Consider the following 19,246-nt stretch of genomic DNA (forward strand, 5'->3'; position numbering starts at 1 on the left):
ACCTGAGAGCCTCCAGTCTGCAGTTTGGACTCTTTAGTCCAGAACTCAGCTCCACTCCTGAATCCTGCAGAGCGTTGAGACCCAGGTCCAGATCTCTCAGATGGATGTTGGACTTCAGAGCTGAGATCAGAGCGGAACAGCTGATCTCTGACAAACTGCAGCCCCTCAGTCTGAATAAAGAAAACATGATGTAAGTTTAGAAAACAAAGTTCCTGTTAGAAATAACTCCAGGTTTAATAATCTGATCAGAGTTAAACAGGGTTTGAATTAGGGATGGGAATGATTCATCGAATATTCAAAATGATTCAGGTATTGGAATATGAGTTATGAATATTTGTATTGTAATGATTATTGTTTTTATGGGAGGGGTGCCTAAGTTGATTACATATTATCAAATGGATTAATTAAATGTTTACGACCGTACCATTTTAAATATCTTAAGAAAAATATCAACAACGAAAAAAAGCATGTGTAACGTTACCAGGGCTCAGCCCAGAGGACGATGCTCTGACGTCATCACCCTCGCACATTTCTCACATGCTTACAAAAAACTATATAGATGTTAAAACTTTTCTCGTTCTTAATATAGACTTTATTTAAGGTCCATATGAGTTGACTTTCATTTAAAATAGCAGATCTCTGTGACCGGATAGAGTTTTTTGGCTTAATGAACGTGTCTGTGGTGTGTGTGTGTGTGTGTGTGTGTGTGTGTGTGTGTGTGTGTGTGTGTGTGTGTGTGTGTGTGTGTGTGTGTGTGTGTGTGTGTGTGTGTGTGTGTGTGTGTGTGTGTGTGTGTGTGTGTGTGTGTGTGTGTGTGTGTGTGTGTGTGTGTGTGTGTGTGTGTGTGTGTGTGTGTGTGTGTGTGTGTGTGTGTGTGTGTGTGTGTGCATAAAGCTGAGATCACTGAATCTGGTGATGATGAAATAGTTTGCAGTGAGATTTAGTCTCATACTTCTTGCTATACTCGTGCAGCTCTACAAATGAACTGAGATCTCAACACAAATTAAAGCTGCGAGCAGCGTTGAGCGGGTCTTCGACGCTCCGCAGGCTGTTGTCCGCACGTCGACGTCAGGCAGATGTCTCGAGGACTCGGCCGTTGGCAAACATGGGAAGTTTCAGGCCGATCGGACAACGTACACAGGAGTTACAGCAGTATCACAAACATTGTGTTTGATGGGGAGTGATCTGTCGCCATGGCAACGGAATTTGATGACACCCCATAATACGCCTAGATGTGTTGAGGGCTGCATCGTTATCAAACCTGTGAAGTTTTGGGCCGTTTGGAGCAAGTTAACTGGAGTTATGAGAGAACCGTGTTTCACGGCGACCATTTAGTTACCATAGCAACGACATTTGACGAAATCTCAAAACTGACACATATATGTCTCGAGGGGTTGACCGTTAGCACACATGTGAAATTTGAACACTTTTTGAACATTTAAACAGGAGTTTTAGCAATATCGTGCTTAACGGCGAGGGATGCGTTGCCATGGCAACAGCTTTTTAGGAAAACTCACTATTGTCACATTGAGGTGTTGAGGGCCGGACCATTAACTGTGATCTGAAGTCTGGTGCCGTTTGGACAGTTTTCCATTGGGTTAAGACAACATTGGGTTTTATGGAGGGGGATGCGTTGCCATGGAAACGGCAAATGATGACATCCCATAATTGGCATAGAGCTGTTTAGGGCCTGACCATCACCCATCATATGAAGTCTGGTGGCGTTTGGACGATTTTCCATTGAATTACGATTACATAGAGTTGTATGGCGAGGGATGGGTTGCCATGGAAACGGCATACGATGACATCCCATAATTGGCATAGAGCTGTTTAGGGCCTGACCATCACCCATCATATGAAGTCTGGTGCCGTTTGGACGATTTTCCATTGAGTTAACAGAACATCGTGTTTTTTGGCGAGGGATTCGTTGCCATGGAAACGGCATACGATGAGATCTCAGATTTCATGTAGAGCTGTTGAGGCATTCACCGGTGATATAAAAGTGAAGATTGGGGGACGATGGGACCGTGTCCATTGGAGTTACAGCGACACCGTGTGTTATGGCGAGGGATCCATTGCCATGGTAACGCCATATTAAGTAACATCGGATTTGACGTAGAGCTGTTCAGGGCCGCAGTGTTAATCATCATGTGAATTTTGGTGGCGTTCTGAGCATGTCAGTTTGAATTATGACATCATCGTGTTCCATGGCGAGGGATGGCCTAGCATCGAGCGAACGCGAACTTTGGCGCCAAATCACGGCTGCGCCGTGCGAAAGAAAAGAAGTTCCGTGATAACTTTACATCGCCCATTTGTCGAGAAGCTACCCGACGAATTTGGAGTCGTACGGATAAAGTCCCTAGGAGGAGTTCGTTAAAGTGCGGAGGACGAAAAACGCGATAAATCGCGTTTTTCCAACGCCAAATTCAAAATGGCCGACTTGCTGTACGTTATTTTATACCCCTCCAAGAGGCTTTTTTGCTCGTCTCCGCACCCTAGATATGCGTAGCGAGTTTCGTTGGTTTACGTGAAAGTTAAAGTAGGGGGAGTTAACGTTAAAAACGGAAGTGGGCGTGGTCTACGCAATTTTTTACGCAAAGTTCCGGTACCAATTACACATCGCTATTTTCACGACTTGTGATGCGCATGCGAAATTTGGTGAGTTTTCACATATGTTGCGGGGGTCAAAAATGCGCGCAATGTATTCAAATAATAATCAGAAGAAGAATTAAAGCTGCGAGCAGCGTTGAGCGGGTCTTCGACGCTCCGCAGGCTGTTGTCCGCACGTCGACGTCAGGCAGATGTCTCGAGGACTCGGCCGTTGGCAAACGTGGGAAGTTTCAGGCCGATCGGACAACGTACACAGGAGTTACAGCAGTATCACAAACATTGTGTTTGATGGGGAGTGATCTGTCGCCATGGCAACGGAATTTGATGACACCCCATAATACGCCTAGATGTGTTGAGGGCTGCATCGTTATCAAACCTGTGAAGTTTTGGGCCGTTTGGAGCAAGTTAACTGGAGTTATGAGAGAACCGTGTTTCACGGCGACCATTTAGTTACCATAGCAACGATATTTGACGAAATCTCAAAACTGACACATATATGTCTCGAGGGGTTGACCGTTAGCACACATGTGAAATTTGAACACTTTTTGAACATTTAAACAGGAGTTTTAGCAATATCGTGCTTAACGGCGAGGGATGCGTTGCCATGGCAACAGCTTTTGAGGAAAACTCACTATTGTGATATTGAGGTGTTGAGGGCCGGACCATCAACTGTCATCTGAAGTGTGGTGCGGTTTGGACGATTTTCCATGGAATTAAGAGAACATTGTGTTTTATGGTGAGGGATGCGTTGCCATGGCAACGGCATATGATGACATCCCCTAATTGACATAGAGCTGTTGAGGGCCTGACCATTAATGATAGTCTGAAGTCTGGTGCTGTTTGGACGATTTTCCATGGAGTTATGACAATACCGGGTATTTTGGCGAGGGATGCGTTGCCATGGCAACAGCTTTTGAGGAAAACTCACTATTTTCACAGTGAGGTTTTGAGGGCCGGACCATTAACTGTGATCTGAAGTCTGGTGCCGTTTGGACGATTTTCCATTGAATTACGACAACATTGTGTTTTTTGGCGAGGGATGCGTTGCCATGGAAACGGCATATGATGACATCGCATAATTGGCGTAGAGCTGTTGAGGGCCGGACCATTAGCCATCATCTGAAGTCTGTTGCCGTTTGGACGATTTTCCATTGAGTTAACACAACACCGTGTTTCATGGCGAGGGATCTGTCGCCATGGCAACGGCATATGATGACACCCCATAATGGAGTTAGAGCTGTTCAGGGCCTGACCGTCACCCATCATATGAAGTCTGGTGCCGTTTGGACGATTTTCCATTGAGTTAACAGAACATCGGGTATTTTGGTGAGGGATGCGTTGCCATGGCAACAGCTTTTGAGGAAAACTCACTATTGTGACATTGAGGTGTTGAGGGCCGGACCATTAACTGTGATCTGAAGTCTGGTGCCGTTTGGACCATTTTCCATTGAGTTAAGACAACATTGGGTTTTATGGAGGGGGATGCGTTGCCATGGAAACGGCAAATAATGACATCCCATAATTGGCATAGAGCTGTTTAGGGCCTGACCATCACCCATCATATGAAGTGTGGTGCCGTTTGGACGATTTTCCATTGAGTTAACACAACATCGTGTTTTTTGGCGAGGGATGCGTTGCCATGGCAACGGCATATGATGACACCCCATAATTGACATAGAGCTGTTGAGGGCCGGACCATTAATGATAGTCTGAAGTCTGGTGCTGTTTGGACGATTTTCCATTGAGTTAACACAACGTTGTGTTTTATGGCGAGGCATGCGTTGCCATGGCAACGGCATATGATGACATCCCATAATTGACGTAGAGCTGTTGAGGGCCGGACCATTAATGATAGTCTGAAGTCTGGTGCCGTTTGGACGATTTTCCATTGAGTTAACACAACATCGTGTTTTTTGGCGAGGGATGCGTTGCCATGGCAACGGCATATGATGACACCCCATAATTGACATAGAGCTGTTGAGGCATGAACCGGTGATATAAAAGTGAAGATTGGGGGACGATGGGACCCTGTCCATTGGAGTTACAGCGACACCGTGTTTGATGGCGAGGGATGCATTGCCATGGAAACGGCATATGATGACATCCCATAATGGACTTAGAGCTGTTGAGGGCCGGACCATTAATGATAGTCTGAAGTCTGGTGCCGTTTGGACGATTTTCCGTTGAGTTACGACAACACCGGGTTTTATGGCGAGGAATCTGTCGCCATGGAAACGGCATATGATGACATCCCATAATTGGCATAGAGCTGTTCAGGGCCGGACCATTAGCCATCATCTGAAGTCTGGTGCCGTTTGGACGATTTTCCATTGAGTTAACACAACACCGGGTTTTATGGCGAGGGATCTGTCGCCATGGCAACGGCATATGATGACATCCCCTAATTGACTTAGAGCTGTTTAGGGCCTGACCATCACCCATCATATGAAGTCTGGTGCCGTTTGGACGATTTTCCATTGAGTTAACACAACATCGTGTTTTTTGGCGAGCGATGCATTGCCATGGAAACGGCATACGGTGAGATCTGAGATTTCACGTAGAGCTGTTGAGGCATGAACCGGTGATATAAAAGTGAAGATTGGGGGACGATGGGACCGTGTCCATTGGAGTTACAGCGACACCGTGTTTTATGGCGAGGGATGCGTTGCCATGGTAACGCCATATTAAGTAACATGGGATTTGACGTAGAGCTGTTCAGGGCCGCAGTGTTAACCATCACGTGAAGTTTGGTGGCGTTCTGAGCATGTCAGTTTGAGTTATGACATCATGGTGTTCCATGGCGAGGGATGGCCTAGCATCGAGCGAACGCGAACTTTGGCGCCAAATCACGGCTACGCCGTGCGAAAGAAAAAAAGTTCCGTGATAACTTTAGATGGCCCATTTGTGGAGACGCTACCCGACGAATTTGGAGTCGTACGGATAAAGTCCCTAGGAGGAGTTCGTTAAAGTGCGGAGGACGAAAAACGCGATAAATCGCGTTTTTCCGACGCCAAATTATGGCAAGGGATCCGTTGCCATGGTAACGCCACATTAAGTAACATCGGATTTTACGTAGAGCTGTTCAGGGCCGCAGTGTTAACCATCACGTGAAGTTTGGTGGCGTTCTGAGCATGTCAGTTTGAGTTATGACATCATCGTGTTCCATGTTGAGGGATGGCCTAGCATCGAGCGAACGCGAACTTTGGCGCCAAATCACGGCTACGCCGTGCGAAAGAAAAAAAATTCCGTGATAACTTTAGATCGCCCATTTGTGGAGAAGCTACCCGAGGAATTTGGAGTGGTACGGATAAAGTCCCTAGGAGGAGTTCGTTAAAGTGCGAGGGACGAAAAACGCGATAAATCGCGTTTTTCCAACGCCAAATTCAAAATGGCCGACTTCCTGTACGTTATTTTATACCCCTCCAAGAGGCTTTTTTGCTCGTCTCCGCACCCTAGATATGCGTAGCGAGTTTCGTTCGTTTACGTGAAAGTTAAAGTGGGGGGAGTTAACGTTAAAAACGGAAGTGGGCGTGGCCTACGCAATTTTTGACGCAAAGTTCCGGAACCAATTACACATCGCAATTTTCACGACTTCTGACGCGCGTGCGAAATTTGGTGAGTTTTCACATATGTTGCGGGGGTCAAAAGTGCGCGCAATGTATTAAAATAATAATCAGAATAATAATAATCGCACCGATATCAATAATGTTCGGCCTAGGGTGGCCGAGGTCACATGGGCGCGGGCCACCTACTGTCATGATTTAGGCCACTTTTGATGGGCTTTTGCCCGTCTTTTTCCCTGTTTTGTGTGTGTTTCGCAGGTTTATCGGTCGCTGCGCGACCGATTTCAATAGGGTCTTCGCCGACCTAGGTCTCAGACCCTAATTAAAGCTGCAAGCAGCGTTGAGCGGGTCTTCGACGTTCCGCAGGCTGTTGTCCGCACGTCGACGTGTCTAGGTGTCTGAAGGACTCGGCCGTTGGCAAACGTGGGAAGTTTCAGGCCGATCGGACAACGTATTTAGGAGTTACAGCAGTATCAGATACATTGTGTTTGATGGCGAGGGATCTGTCGCCATGGCAACGGAATTTGATGAAACCCCATAATACGCCTAGATGTGTTGAGGGCTGCATCGTTATCAGATCTGTGAAGTTTTGAGCCGTTTGGAGCATGTTAACTGGAGTTATGAGAAAACCGTGTTTCACGGAGACCATTTTGTTATCATAGCAACGAAATTTGACAAAATCTCAAAACTGACACACATATGTGTCGAGGGCTTGACAGTTAGCACACATGTAAAGTTTGAACAGTTTTCGACCATATACACAGGACTTATAGCAATATCGTGGTTAACGGCGAGGGGTGTGTTGCCATGGCAACAGCTTTTGGGGAAAACTCACTATTGTCATATTGAGGTGTTGAGGGACAAACCATTAGCCATCATCTAAAGTCTGGTGCCGTTTGGATGATTTTCCATTGAGTTAGGACAACACCATGTTTCATGGCGAGGGAAGTGTTGCCATGGAAACGGCATATGGTGAGATCTCAGATTTCACGTAGAGCTGTTGAGGCATTGACCGGTGATATAAAAGTTAAGACTGGGGGACGATGGGACCTTGTCCATTGGAGTTACGACAACACCAGGTTTATTGGCGGGGGACGCATTGCCATGGCAACGGCATATGAGGACATCCCATAATTGACATAGAGCTGTTGAGGGCCGGACCATTAATGATAGTCTGAAGTCTGGTGCAGTTTGGACCATTTTCCATTGAGTTAGGACAACACCGTGTTTCATTGCGAGGGAACTGTCGCCATGGCAACGGCATATGATGACATCCCATAATTGGCATAGAGCTGTTGAGGGCCGGACCATTAATGATAGTCTGAAGTCTGGTGCCGTTTGGACGATTTTCCATTGAATTAGGACAACACCGTGTTTCATGGCGAGGGATCTGTTGCCATGGCAACGGCATATGATGACATCCCATAATTGGCATAGAGCTGTTGAGGGCCGGACCATTAATGATAGTCTGAAGTCTGGTGCCGTTTGGAGGATTTTCCATTGAATTACAACAACACCAGGTTTTTTGGCGAGGGATCTGTTGCCATGGCAACGGCATATGATGACATCCCATAATTGGCATAGAGCTGTTGAGGGCCGGACCATTAATGATAGTCTGAAGTCTGGTGCCGTTTGGACGATTTTCCATTGAATTAGGACAACACCGTGTTTCATGGCGAGGGATCTGTTGCCATGGCAACGGCATATGATGACATCCCATAATTGGCATAGAGCTGTTGAGGGCCGGACCATTAATGATAGTCTGAAGTCTGGTGCCGTTTGGAGGATTTTCCATTGAATTACAACAACACCAGGTTTTTTGGCGAGGGACGCGTTGCCATCGAAACGGCATATGATGACATCCCATAATTGGCGGAGAGCTGTTGAGGGCCGGACCATTAGCCATCATATGAAGTCTGGTGCCGTTTGGACGATTTTCCATTGACTTACAACAACATGGTATTTTATGGCGAAGGAAGCGTTGCCATGGATACGGCATATGATAACATCCCATATTTGACATAGAGCTGTTGAGGGCCGGAAATCGCGTTTTTCCGACACCAAATTCAAAATGGCCGACTTGCTGTACGTTATTTTATACCCCTCCAAGAGGCTTTTTTGCTCGTCTCCGCACCCTAGATATGCGTAGCGAGTTTCGTTGGTTTACGTGAAAGTTAAAGTAGGGGGAGTTAACGTTAAAAACGGAAGTGGGCGTGGTCTACGCAATTTTTCACGCAAAGTTCCGGTACCAATTACACATCGCTATTTTCACGACTTGTGATGCGCATGCGAAATTTGGTGAGTTTTCACATATGTTGCGGGGGTCAAAAGTGCGCGCAATGTATTCAAATAATAATCAGAAGAATAATAATAATAATAATAATAATAATAATCGGACCGATATCAATCATGTTTATGGACGGCCTAGGATGGCCGAGTCACATGGGCGCGAGCGCCCATGTGACTTGGCGCGGGCTACCTACTGTCATGATTTAGGCCACTTTTGCCCGTCTTTTGCCCTGTTTTGTGTGGGTTTTGCATGGTTATCGCTCGCGTTGCGAGCGACTAAATTGATCCTACCGATATCAATCATGCGAGTTGCATCCCTATCACCCGTCATGATTTCCGAACCTTTTCTGTGCTTTTGCCTGTCGTTTTCCCTGTTTTGTGTGTGTTTCGCAGGTTTATCGGTCTTCGCCGACCTAGGTCTCAGACCCTAATGATCTTTAGCAAGTGTGCAGAGCAATGTTGATTTAAAATAGTCATTTGAAGGTTGGATATTTGTAAACCTTTTGTTTATATATTAATAATTTAATATAAACCCTCGCACCTCCACAGAGAGCCCCCCCACATATCAAACACCAACTTAACCCCTGAACGTTACACTCTAACGGAGAGTCCTACACGACAAAAAAAAATGTATTTATTATTTAAAATATATATTTTTTAACATTTAAAGGTGGGGTAGGTCATTTTGGAGAAACCAGCTCGAGTGCGCTAGAATTTGAAAATACACAACCGGAAAAAATCTGCCCCTTCCTCACAGAGCCCCTCCTCCAACACACACGAACGCACACATGACCAATGAGGGCACGAGATCAGTTTGTGCACAGATGGAAGGCTGACAGGCAGGTAGGCCATCCAGTTACTTTAGCCGGGCCGGCTCAGATGATTGGTCGTGCTTTTTACAGCACCACGGCTTCCACTGTGGATTTTTTGTCAAAGCACTTCAGATATTCATTGCTATCGGGATGTTAAGAGCATTCCATGGAATATAACAAAAAGTGTATCTCGAGCCGGTTTCTCAAACTTACCTACCCCACCTTTAAAAACATATATATATATTAGAGGATTTGTACATTTCGAATATTCGGTTCACCGTTTTTTGGGGGTCGAATATTCGAACATACATTTACTTTCAAATTCCCATCCCTAGTTAATGTCAGAGATGATGTAGAAACAATCCACTGATAATCTGGAACTTTAACTTTGATCAGATGTTTATCAACTCCTTCATCTCCCTCACAGCTCATCAGTACTGACAGCATCTCCACTGACTCCTGGAGCACAGGGTGAGTCTGTGGAAGCTCAAACTCTCTCCCTCACACATTCACCTTCTCTTTGTTACTCTGATCAATATTCAGTCATTATCAAAGTGGACAAAATAACAATAATATTCTATTTGTTCTTTCAGTAAATCATAAACACAAACAGATCTGTATGAACTGCAGTCAGTGAACTGACCTGAGAGCCTCCAGTCTGCAGTTTGGACTCTTCAGTCCAGAACTCAGCTCCACTCCTGAATCCTGCAGAGCGTTGTGACTCAGGTCCAGAACTCTCAGATGGATGTTGGACTTCAGAGCTGAGGCCAGAGCAGAACAGCTGATCTCTGACAAATTGCAGTTCTTCAGTCTGAATAAAGAAAACATGATGTAACTTTAGAAAACAAAGTTCCTGTTAGAAATAACTCCAGGTTTAATAATCTGTTCAGAGTCAAACAGTTTTTTTTCAGCATCTCCACTGACTCCTGGAGCACGGAGTGAGTCTGTTATATCTCATCTCAGCTCTTAAGGTTGCCTTTCTGGTAGGTCAGGTACAACTGGTAAAAAGGGGAGGAGCACCCAGATTGGTCCATAACCAAAAGGTGAATAACTTCAACACGCAATCACATCCCAGAGGCACACTGTGGTAGGCTCTGTGGGAGGCATGTTTCCCTTACTCTGCTCTGTGACTGCAGAGCTGCTGGAAGTCCTTCTCTGGGGGATAGACCCATGCATTTGAGGAGAACATCATTTGACTAGATGTTATGTTTGTGTGATTATTCATAATGGATAGAAAGACATATTTTGGAGGAGAGTTAGCTTGTCTGTTTCTCTTGTGATCCTAATTTTCATATTTATTAAAGTTTGCATTGCTCAAATTAACAATTGTGTGAATATTAAAGGATAAAGAACAAAAACCAGACGAAGCCAGGCCAGCTGTTTCCCCATCTGTTTGCTAAGTCAAGCTAACCAGCTGCTCATGGTAGCATGATGACATCCAGATGTGATGATATACCAGCCATTAGTCTACAAACTAAAAACATCACATACAAAACATTAAAATAAAAAACAGACTACCTTTCCCACTCTTCTGTAAACCCATCTGTCTGTTAGAGAGTAGATTACTAAAGTGTGGCTTTGCATTTCCAGCTGGCCTTCTCTAGTTGATGGAAGAATGAGAGAGCCTGCAGTCAGTGGGTAACATCACTGATCTGTTTCCCCAGTGAGAGAAACACCTCCCTGTGTTTCATACAATACTGCTGAACCAGCAGAGACCCCTTACTGACCTGAGGGTCTCCAGTCTGCAGTCTGGACTCTCCAGAAGATCTCTCAGCAGCTCCACTCCTGAATCCTGCAGATCGTTCTGAGTCAGGTCCAGATCTCTCAGATAGATGTTGGACTTCAGAGCTGAGGCCAGAGCAGAACAGCTGATCTCTGACAACCTGCAGCTCCTCAGTCTGAATAAAGAAAACATGATGTAAGTTTAGAAAACAAAGTTCCTGTTAGAAATAACTCCAGGTTTAATAATCTGTTCAGAGTTAAACAGGGTTTGAATGTCAGAGATGATTTAGAAACAATCCACTGATAATCTGGAACTTTAACTTTGATCAGATGTTTATCAACTCCTTCATCTCCCTCACAGCTCATCAGTACTGACAGCATCTCCACTGACTCCTGGAGCACAGGGTGAGTCTGTGGAAGCTCAAACTCTCTCCCTCACACATTCACCTTCTCTTTGTTACTCTGATCAATATTCACTCATTAGCAAAGTGGACAAAATAACAATAATATTCTATTTGTTCTTTCAGTAAATCCTAAACACAAACAGATCTGTATGAACTGCAGTCAGTGAACTGACCTGAGAGCCTCCAGTCTGCAGTTTGGACTCTTTAGTCCAGAACTCAGCAGCTCCACCCCTGTATCCTGCAGAGGGTTCCAACCCAGGTCCAGATCTCTCAGATGAGAGGGGTCAGACTTCAGAGCTGAGGCCACGACTTCACATTCAGTCTCTGAGAGTTCACAGCCAGTGAGTCTATAATAACATATAAATTACAACATGTGTTAAAAATAGGAAACATTATATTAAACTCAAGCATTTGATGAAAACATATTTGACATGTTCTGATAGACATTTGCTGCTAGCCCATTTAATATGATATATAATAATAGAGTTGAATGTGTTGTCAGTGTGATCTGATCACATGTCTGTGCTCCTGCTGTCACTGACTGTTACCAAAGAAACAGGAACATTAGATAAATCACAATGTTAGAGATGAACATATTTAAATGTGGATGATGGATGGAGGATGTTTGGCTTCTCTGAGCATCTGAACATTTATTGCGCACACAAACACAATTAACAAAGCAATAAAGTTTCAATATGTTCAACTGAATACCATCAGATGTTCTCAGTATATCAGCATTAAGACATAACTCTGTTATTGGTGGGAAATGATATAGATCTTATTTTAAACTCCAACACATTGTGATAAAAACGTGTGTTTGTGTCTAATGATAAAGAAACTACTAGAAAGTAATTAGTGCTTTCTGTGATAACTGTAAACCCTAGATTCCACCGGGTCCGTGTGCGACGCGTTACGGGCGCGTTACGGGCGCGTTACGGCCGCGCCGCGGTGCTCACGGCGATCGCGGCCACTCTAGTCAATGGGTGCTATTCCACCACACGGCCCAGAAGCGGCCCAGAAGCGGCCCAGAAGCGGCGACAACAGTGTTGGTTTATTTTGCTCTCAGTATTTAAACAGCAGAAATGTTATCGTGTTTATTTGAATAATTAAACTTCTGATCCACATTAGTTTATAAAGTTAATCACATATGGACTCACTTGGCCTTCCTGCAGTTCCTCACAGCTGGAATCAGTCTCCGTCGTCCCTCATCGGATGTTTTGTACTGACTCAGGTCCAACTCATCCAGAACCTCCTCTGACATCTGCAGCATGTAGGCCAGAGCAGAGCAGTGGATCACAGAGAGTCTCTTTGATCTGTTCTCTGACTTCAGGAACTCTGTGATCTCCTGATGTACTGAGAGGTCCTTCATCTCTTTCAGACAGTGGAAGATGTTGATGCTCCTGTCAGGAGAGATTTCATAACTGCTCATCTCCTTCAGGTTGCTGATGGCTCTCTGGATGGTTTCTGGTCTGATGTCTGTGCGACCCAGCAGGCCTCCTAACAGTCTCTGGTTGGACTCCAGAGAGAGGCCGTGGAGAAAGCGGACAAACAGGTCCAGGTGGCCATTTTTACTTCTGAGGGATTTCTCCATGGCTCCCTTTAGGAAGACATCCATGGATGGGTAATCCTGATCTCCCTGCAGGAAGTGCTTCAGTACCTTTTTGTTCCTGTTGGTGTAACAGTGCATCATGTAGACTGCAGCCAGGAACTCCTGAATGCTCAGATGAACAAAGCAGTAGAATGTTTTCTGGAAGATCACACTCTCTCTTTTGAAGATCTGTGTACAAACTCCTGAGTGCACCAAGGCCTCGGTGATATCAAGACCACAGCGCTCCAGGTCTTCTTGGTAGAACATGATATGTCCTTTCTCCAGATGTTCAAACGCCAGCCTCCCCAGCTTCAGAAGAAGCTCCCTGTCAGCCTCCGTCAGCTGCTGTGGACTCGTCTTCTTCTTCTTCTTCTTCTTCTTCTTCTTCTTCTTCTTCTTCAGCTGCTGTGGACTCGTCTCATGTCCCTCTTCATACTTCTGCTTCTTCCTCTTGGTCTGGACCAGCAGGAAGTGTGAGTACATGTCAGTGAGGGTCTGGGGCAGCTCTCCCCTCTGGTCTGTAGTCAACATGTGGTCCAGAACTGCAGCAGTGATCCAGCAGAAGACTGGGATCACACACATGATGTGGAGGCTCCTGGAGCTCTTGATGTGAGAGATGATTCTGCTGGACAGGTCTTCATCACTCGATCTCCTCCTGAAGTACTCCTCCTTCTGGGCGTCAGTGAAGCCTCGTACTTCTGTCACCCTGTCCACACACTCAGGAGGGATCTGATTGGCCGCTGCAGGTCTGGAGGTTATCCAGACGAGAGCCGAGGGAAGCAGCTTCCCCCTGATGAGGTTTGTCAGCAGCATGTTGACTGAGGACTGCTGAGAGACATCAGACACAACCTCATTGTTTCTGAAGTCCAGAGAAAGTCTGCTTTCATCCAGGCCGTCAAAGATGAGCAGCACTTTGCAGACAGCCAGCTGCTCTGCTGTGACCTTCTGTAAGGTTGGATGGAAAACATGGAGCAGCCTGAGAAGACTGTACTGCTCACCTTTGATCAGGTTCAGCTCCCTGAAGGAGAGCGGGATCACCAGACTGACATCTTGGTTTCCCAAACCCTCGGCCCAGTCCAGAGTGAACTTCTGCACTGAGAAGGTTTTTCCAACTCCAGCGACTCCGTTGGTCAGGACCGCTCTGATGAGAGTCTGTTGGTCAGGTAAGGCTTTAAAGATGTCCTGGCACTTGATTGGAGTGTCATGGAGGGTCTCCTTCTTGGAAGCTGTCTCCAGCTGCCTCACCTCATGTTGGGTATTAACCTCTTCACTCTGGCCTTGTGTGATGTAGAGCTCAGTGAAGATGCTGTTGAGGAGGGTTTGACTTTGACCAGTTCCTTCAGTCACACGTTCACATCTCCTCCTCAGACTGAGCCTATGTTCATCTAGAACCTCCTGCAGACCACTCGCTGCTGGAAGAGAAGGAAACAGGAGAGAATCAGGAACATGCTCTGAGAATCTAATTCAAAAACTGTTTAAATGTTTTATAAACAGCTTCCTGTCTCTGCTCTACAGCAGTATACCTAAACAAAAGAACCAGGAAGAGGAATGAAGCGCTGCATGAGTTCGGCCTCTTACCTCGTGCAGTTCTGGTCTGCCTGGCAGGACTTCTGCTCTTCCCTCTGTGGAGATGAACACATCCTTTATAGCACTTTACATTAGTGGAGCTGATCCTCACCAATGGGCAGAGCGTCACTTCACACTCAAGATGAAATTATTCACGCTGCACGAATACGCAGGTGACACGAATTTCACATCTTCACTTCCTGTGTGTTGCCAGGCACAGATCTGGGTTTTGCATTGACTCTATATGTAATCTCAAAAAAAATGTTATATACATATTTGTTTTGTTTTGCCTGTCCTTGTTTGTCTACCCTCCCTCATACTGTAAAGCGTCTTTGAATTCCAGAAAAGCGCTATATAAATATAATTTATTATTATTATATCTGCTAGGGCTGGGAATCACCAGGCTCCCCACGATACGATACTATGGCAATACTTAAGCCATGATACGATAGTATTGCAAATCACATGGTCATATCCATGTCCGTCTTCCCTTCCTGGTTAAAACATGTATTTGCAATATGAATAGTTTATGTAAATAACCCAATGTGTTCTTTGAACCTGAAAAGGAGATGGCATTGTTTTTGTTACTTTCATTGCATTTGTATTCATGTCTTAACGTAACTTCCTCTTTTATATACGACCATCTTTTTGATATGCTACAGTTTACATATATTTTGTAATACTTGGCATCCGTGTATCGATACAATATCGCCACGCATAGTATCGCAATACTATGCTGTATGGATTATTTCCCCCACCCCTAATATCTGCTAATGCCAAACACAACCAGCTCATAGTGCATAGAAAAGATGGCGCCGGTGTGTGTACCTGGCCGCCTGCTACTCCTACAGTTGTTTGTGTTTTCGATGTTCTTAACCCTTGTCGCTACACAGATCGAGTCTCTGCTGGTGTATGATCGTCAATATCTTTTAGATCTTCGACATAATGTCAGTTTTTTGGATGCGTTTGAGCATGGTGGGCAGAAAACTGTGCCCCCGCTACTGGCGGGGATCCCGACTCACCTGTGCCGGGCCTTGGCCCTGCCTCCTCGGCGGAAGCGTCTCCGTCGTCGCGGCAAACGCGGAGGTCGGCTGGTGAAGCTTAAAACCTGGCTGGCAGGATCTTCGTCCATTTTCCGGACAGGACTTGGATTAATCCATCCTTTCGTTGTGACCCAGTGTTTCCTGGACCCCATCGATGCCTGCCTTGTACCTGTCATCGGATCGTTTGTGGGATTCCAGCCCCGCCGCCCCGGCCCTCCTTGGCTTTTCCAGCGCGGGGTAAACCACGATCTTCTGAAGACGCTGCCACGGTCTCGCAGATCCGCTGAACCGCAGCCCCCGGCGCCCGCCAGGGTCGGCCTGGTAAACGCCAGATCACTGGCGAACAAGACGTTTATCCTGAAGGATTTCTTCAACTCTCGCGGCTTGGATTTTCTCTGCGTGACAGAGACCTGGATCGGTGCCGGTGAGTGCAGCCCGCTGGTCGAACTTTTACCGGCCGGCTGTTCTTTTTTTAACTCCCCGCGGACGTCGGGCCGTGGAGGAGGAACGGCGACTGTCTATAAAAATGACTTTAAATGTAAGCAGCGCGCCGTCTTGTCCTCCTTTTCCAGTTTCGAGGCACATTTATTTGAGGTGGATCGCTCCGATCCGGTGCTGTGCGCCGTCATCTACCGACCCCCCAAATACAATAAGGACTTCTTAAATGACTTTTCTGATCTGCTGGCTTAAATTATGCCTCAGTATGATCGTGTCCTCCTTGTCGGGGATTTTAACATTCATGTGTGCTGTCCGGACAAGCCGTTGGTGAAGGACTTCTTAAGCCTTATTGACTCTTTTAACTTGGTGCAGTGTGTGTCCGGTCCTACACACGAACGTGGACACACATTAGACCTTGTCCTCTGTCATGGTTTGTCTGTATCCAACCTGGAAATCTGTAGTAATGTGCTGTCTGATCATCTGCCTGTGATGTTCGAAGCTGCTTTCTCCCGCGCTGCAGTTCAATCTTGCGCTCCTGCTCGGAGCCGTCGGATTTTTAACCCTGTCACTGCTGGTCAGTTCTCGTCTGCTTTTAACCAGCTGTGTGTCCCCTCTGGCTTAACATCTGCAAACACGGAGGAGCTCAGTTCTTGGTTTCACTCCTCCTGCCGAACCATACTGGACTCTGTGGCTCCATTAAAAACTGTGCAGCCCAAAGCTAAACCTGAGCCCTGGCTTGATGCGAACACTAGCGCAGCTAGACAGGAGTGCCGCAAAGCTGAACGCAGATGGAAGAAGGACAAGCTGCAGGTTTTCTATCAAACCCTAATGGACTGTTGGCGCTGCTACCAGAGCACTGTTAAAGAGGCCAGAAGACAATACCTGTCTAACATTATCGACTCTAATCGTCACAACCCGCGTGTGTTATTTAAAACCATTGTAACTGTTCTTAACCCCCCCCAGCCTGGGTACACAGAGGCTTCCCCCGAAATGTGTAATAGCTTCTTGCACTTTTTCATTGATAAGGTTACTACTGTAAGGGCCCTCATCTCTACTCCTGCATCGGACCCCTCTGACCCTGTGCCTTCCTCAGCTGTGTTTGATGTGTTTGAACCTGTGTCTCTGAAGGCCTTAGAAGATGTGGTTGGCCAGATTAAGCCATCAGGTTCTCCTTGTGACTCTGTCCCGCCTCACTTTTTTAAAGAGGTTTTATAGGGCAGTCGGTTCTGGCCGTTATTAACAGCAGTCTGTCTTCTGGTATTGTCCCCCAAAGTTTTAAACATGCTGTGGTGCAACCCCTGCTTAAGAAACCTGGTCTTGATCCTGGTGTGCTAGCCAATTTTAGACCCATCTCAAAACTGCCTTTTATTTCAAAGATCCTAGAAAAAGTTGTTTATACACAATTAAAATCTTTTCTGGATGAGCATGATGTCCTGGAGGTTTTCCAGTCTGGTTTTAAAACACTGCATAGCACAGAGTCAGCCTTACTAAGAGTTTTTAATGACATCCTCCTGGCAAATGACTCTGGGGACTATGTGATTCTTGTCCTCCTGGATTTAAGTGCGGCTTTTGATACTGTGGACTACAACATTTTAGTGCCTCGGTTACAGCACCTAGTGGGTATTTCTGGTACTGCCTTGGACTGGTTCAAGTCCTATCTGGCAGACAGAACCATGTGCGTAAGCCTTGGTGGTTCTGAGTCCCACCCTGCTCCACTGTTATATGGGGTTCCACAGGGTTCAATTTTAGGGCCCCTGCTTTTCTCATTGTACCTGCTGCCCCTGGGTTCCATCTTGAGGAAGCATGGTATCTCCTTCCATTGTTATGCTGATGACAGCCAGATCTATATGCCACTAAAAAAGAAGGATGCTTTCTCTCTGCAACCGCTTCTGTTATGTCTTGAAGACATTAAAGCCTGGATGTCTTTAAACTTTTTAAAATTCAATGAAAATAAGACAGAAGTGATGGTGTTCGGTCCCAGTGGCTCATGTAAACCCCCTCCTGTTGACTTGTGCCCCTTGATGCATTACAGGAAGCCAACAGTGACAAACTTGTGTTTTAAGATGGACAGTGATTTTAAACTTGACCGGCAAATTGGGGCAGTAGTGAAGTCCAGCTTTTTTTATCTTAGGCAGCTGGCAAAGGTGAAGCCCTTCCTTGGACACAAGCACTTTGAAATAGTAATCCATGCCTTTATTACATCTCGGCTGGATTACTGTAATGCACTGTATTTTGGAGTCAGCCAGTCCTCCCTCGCACGTCTCCAGTTAGTCCAAAATGCTGCCGCACGCCTTCTAACTGGAACACGTAAGAGGGAGCACATTACTCCCATTTTAGCCTCCCTCCACTGGCTGCCTGTGCATTTTAGAGTCCATTTTAAGATTCTTTTATTTGTTTTTAAATCTTTTAACGGTCTCGCCCCGCCGTACCTCTCAGAGCTGCTCCATCCTTACTCTCCTGTCCGGTGCCTCAGGTCAGCTGATCAGCTGCTCCTGGAGGTACCGAGGTCTAAAAGGAAGCTCAGAGGGGATAGAGCCTTTTCCGCTGCCGGTCCCAAACTGTGGAATGGCCTCCCATTGACCATTAGACAAGCCCCTTCACTGTCCATTTTTAAAACTCGCCTAAAAACCCATTTTTATTCCTTGGCTTTTAACCCAGCATGAGACTCTGTTTCTGTTTGTTTTTATATGCTTCATTGGTTTTGTTGTTTTTATATTGTTATTTATTGTTGTTTTGTTTTTGTTTTTTATGGCGTGTACAGCACTTTGTTTCAGCTCCGGCTGTTTTGAAAAGGGCTTAATAAATAAAGTTGAGTTGAGTTGAGTTGAGCTCACCAGGTTATCACTATTATTAATAAACATCTTAATAATACATAAACATGCCCAAGTAGTGAATAATGTTTTCAACGATATATTTAGTTTTTAGTTAGAATTTATCAATATGTGTGCCATTTAAAACCATGTTATGCCACAGATACAATGATACTATGATTGCATATTGAAATATCCTTAATATATTAGATTGTATGAAAGCTGAATCCTCTTCAGGTCAGTTTACAGCAGAAACTCTTACTTTGTGTCTGAGGGTCCAGGGTCATCACTGAAGAATAGAGGTAAGCCTTTAGACCGGTCACTCTTCAGAGACAGACAGCCGGAGACTGAAGGTGTGTCCTCTTCCTCATCTTTTAAATCACTCATCTTCTCCAGTCTGA

General features: G+C 45.6%; 1 protein-coding gene and 2 long non-coding RNA genes across 10 annotated transcripts in view; 2 read left to right on the top strand and 1 right to left on the bottom strand.

Annotated features, from left to right (window-relative positions):
- The window catches only part of LOC307019392 (NACHT, LRR and PYD domains-containing protein 12-like), a 41,080-nt gene that overhangs the window by 16,021 nt on the left and 5,813 nt on the right, over nucleotides 1-19,246 (bottom strand). For 6 of the 8 annotated variants that reach the window (XM_079650251.1, XM_079650248.1, XM_079650254.1 and 3 more), the window contains exons 5-11: nucleotides 19,108-19,242; nucleotides 14,567-14,610; nucleotides 12,558-14,400; nucleotides 11,574-11,747; nucleotides 11,002-11,172; nucleotides 9,918-10,085; nucleotides 3-170 (exon numbers count right to left, since the gene is read on the bottom strand). In XM_079650251.1, coding sequence (XP_079506377.1) covers nucleotides 3-170; nucleotides 9,918-10,085; nucleotides 11,002-11,172; nucleotides 11,574-11,747; nucleotides 12,558-14,400; nucleotides 14,567-14,610; nucleotides 19,108-19,242 — 2,703 coding nt within the window. The remainder of the gene's footprint in view (nucleotides 1-2; nucleotides 171-9,917; nucleotides 10,086-11,001; nucleotides 11,173-11,573; nucleotides 11,748-12,557; nucleotides 14,401-14,566; nucleotides 14,611-19,107; nucleotides 19,243-19,246) is intronic. The other 2 variants (XM_079650249.1, XM_079650250.1) reach the window with 2 other exon arrangements.
- LOC307019397 lies at nucleotides 57-9,997 on the top strand. The gene is made up of 3 exons (XR_013802644.1): nucleotides 57-190; nucleotides 9,702-9,745; nucleotides 9,868-9,997. It is a non-coding gene; the product is annotated as an uncharacterized lncRNA (long non-coding RNA).
- Nucleotides 11,103-11,660, top strand: LOC307019396. Its single transcript, XR_013802643.1, has 3 exons — nucleotides 11,103-11,192; nucleotides 11,358-11,401; nucleotides 11,524-11,660. It is a non-coding gene; the product is annotated as an uncharacterized lncRNA (long non-coding RNA).

Source organism: Notothenia rossii (genome assembly GCF_949606895.1).
Source record: "Notothenia rossii genome assembly, chromosome: 9".
NCBI lineage: Eukaryota > Metazoa > Chordata > Actinopteri > Perciformes > Nototheniidae > Notothenia > Notothenia rossii.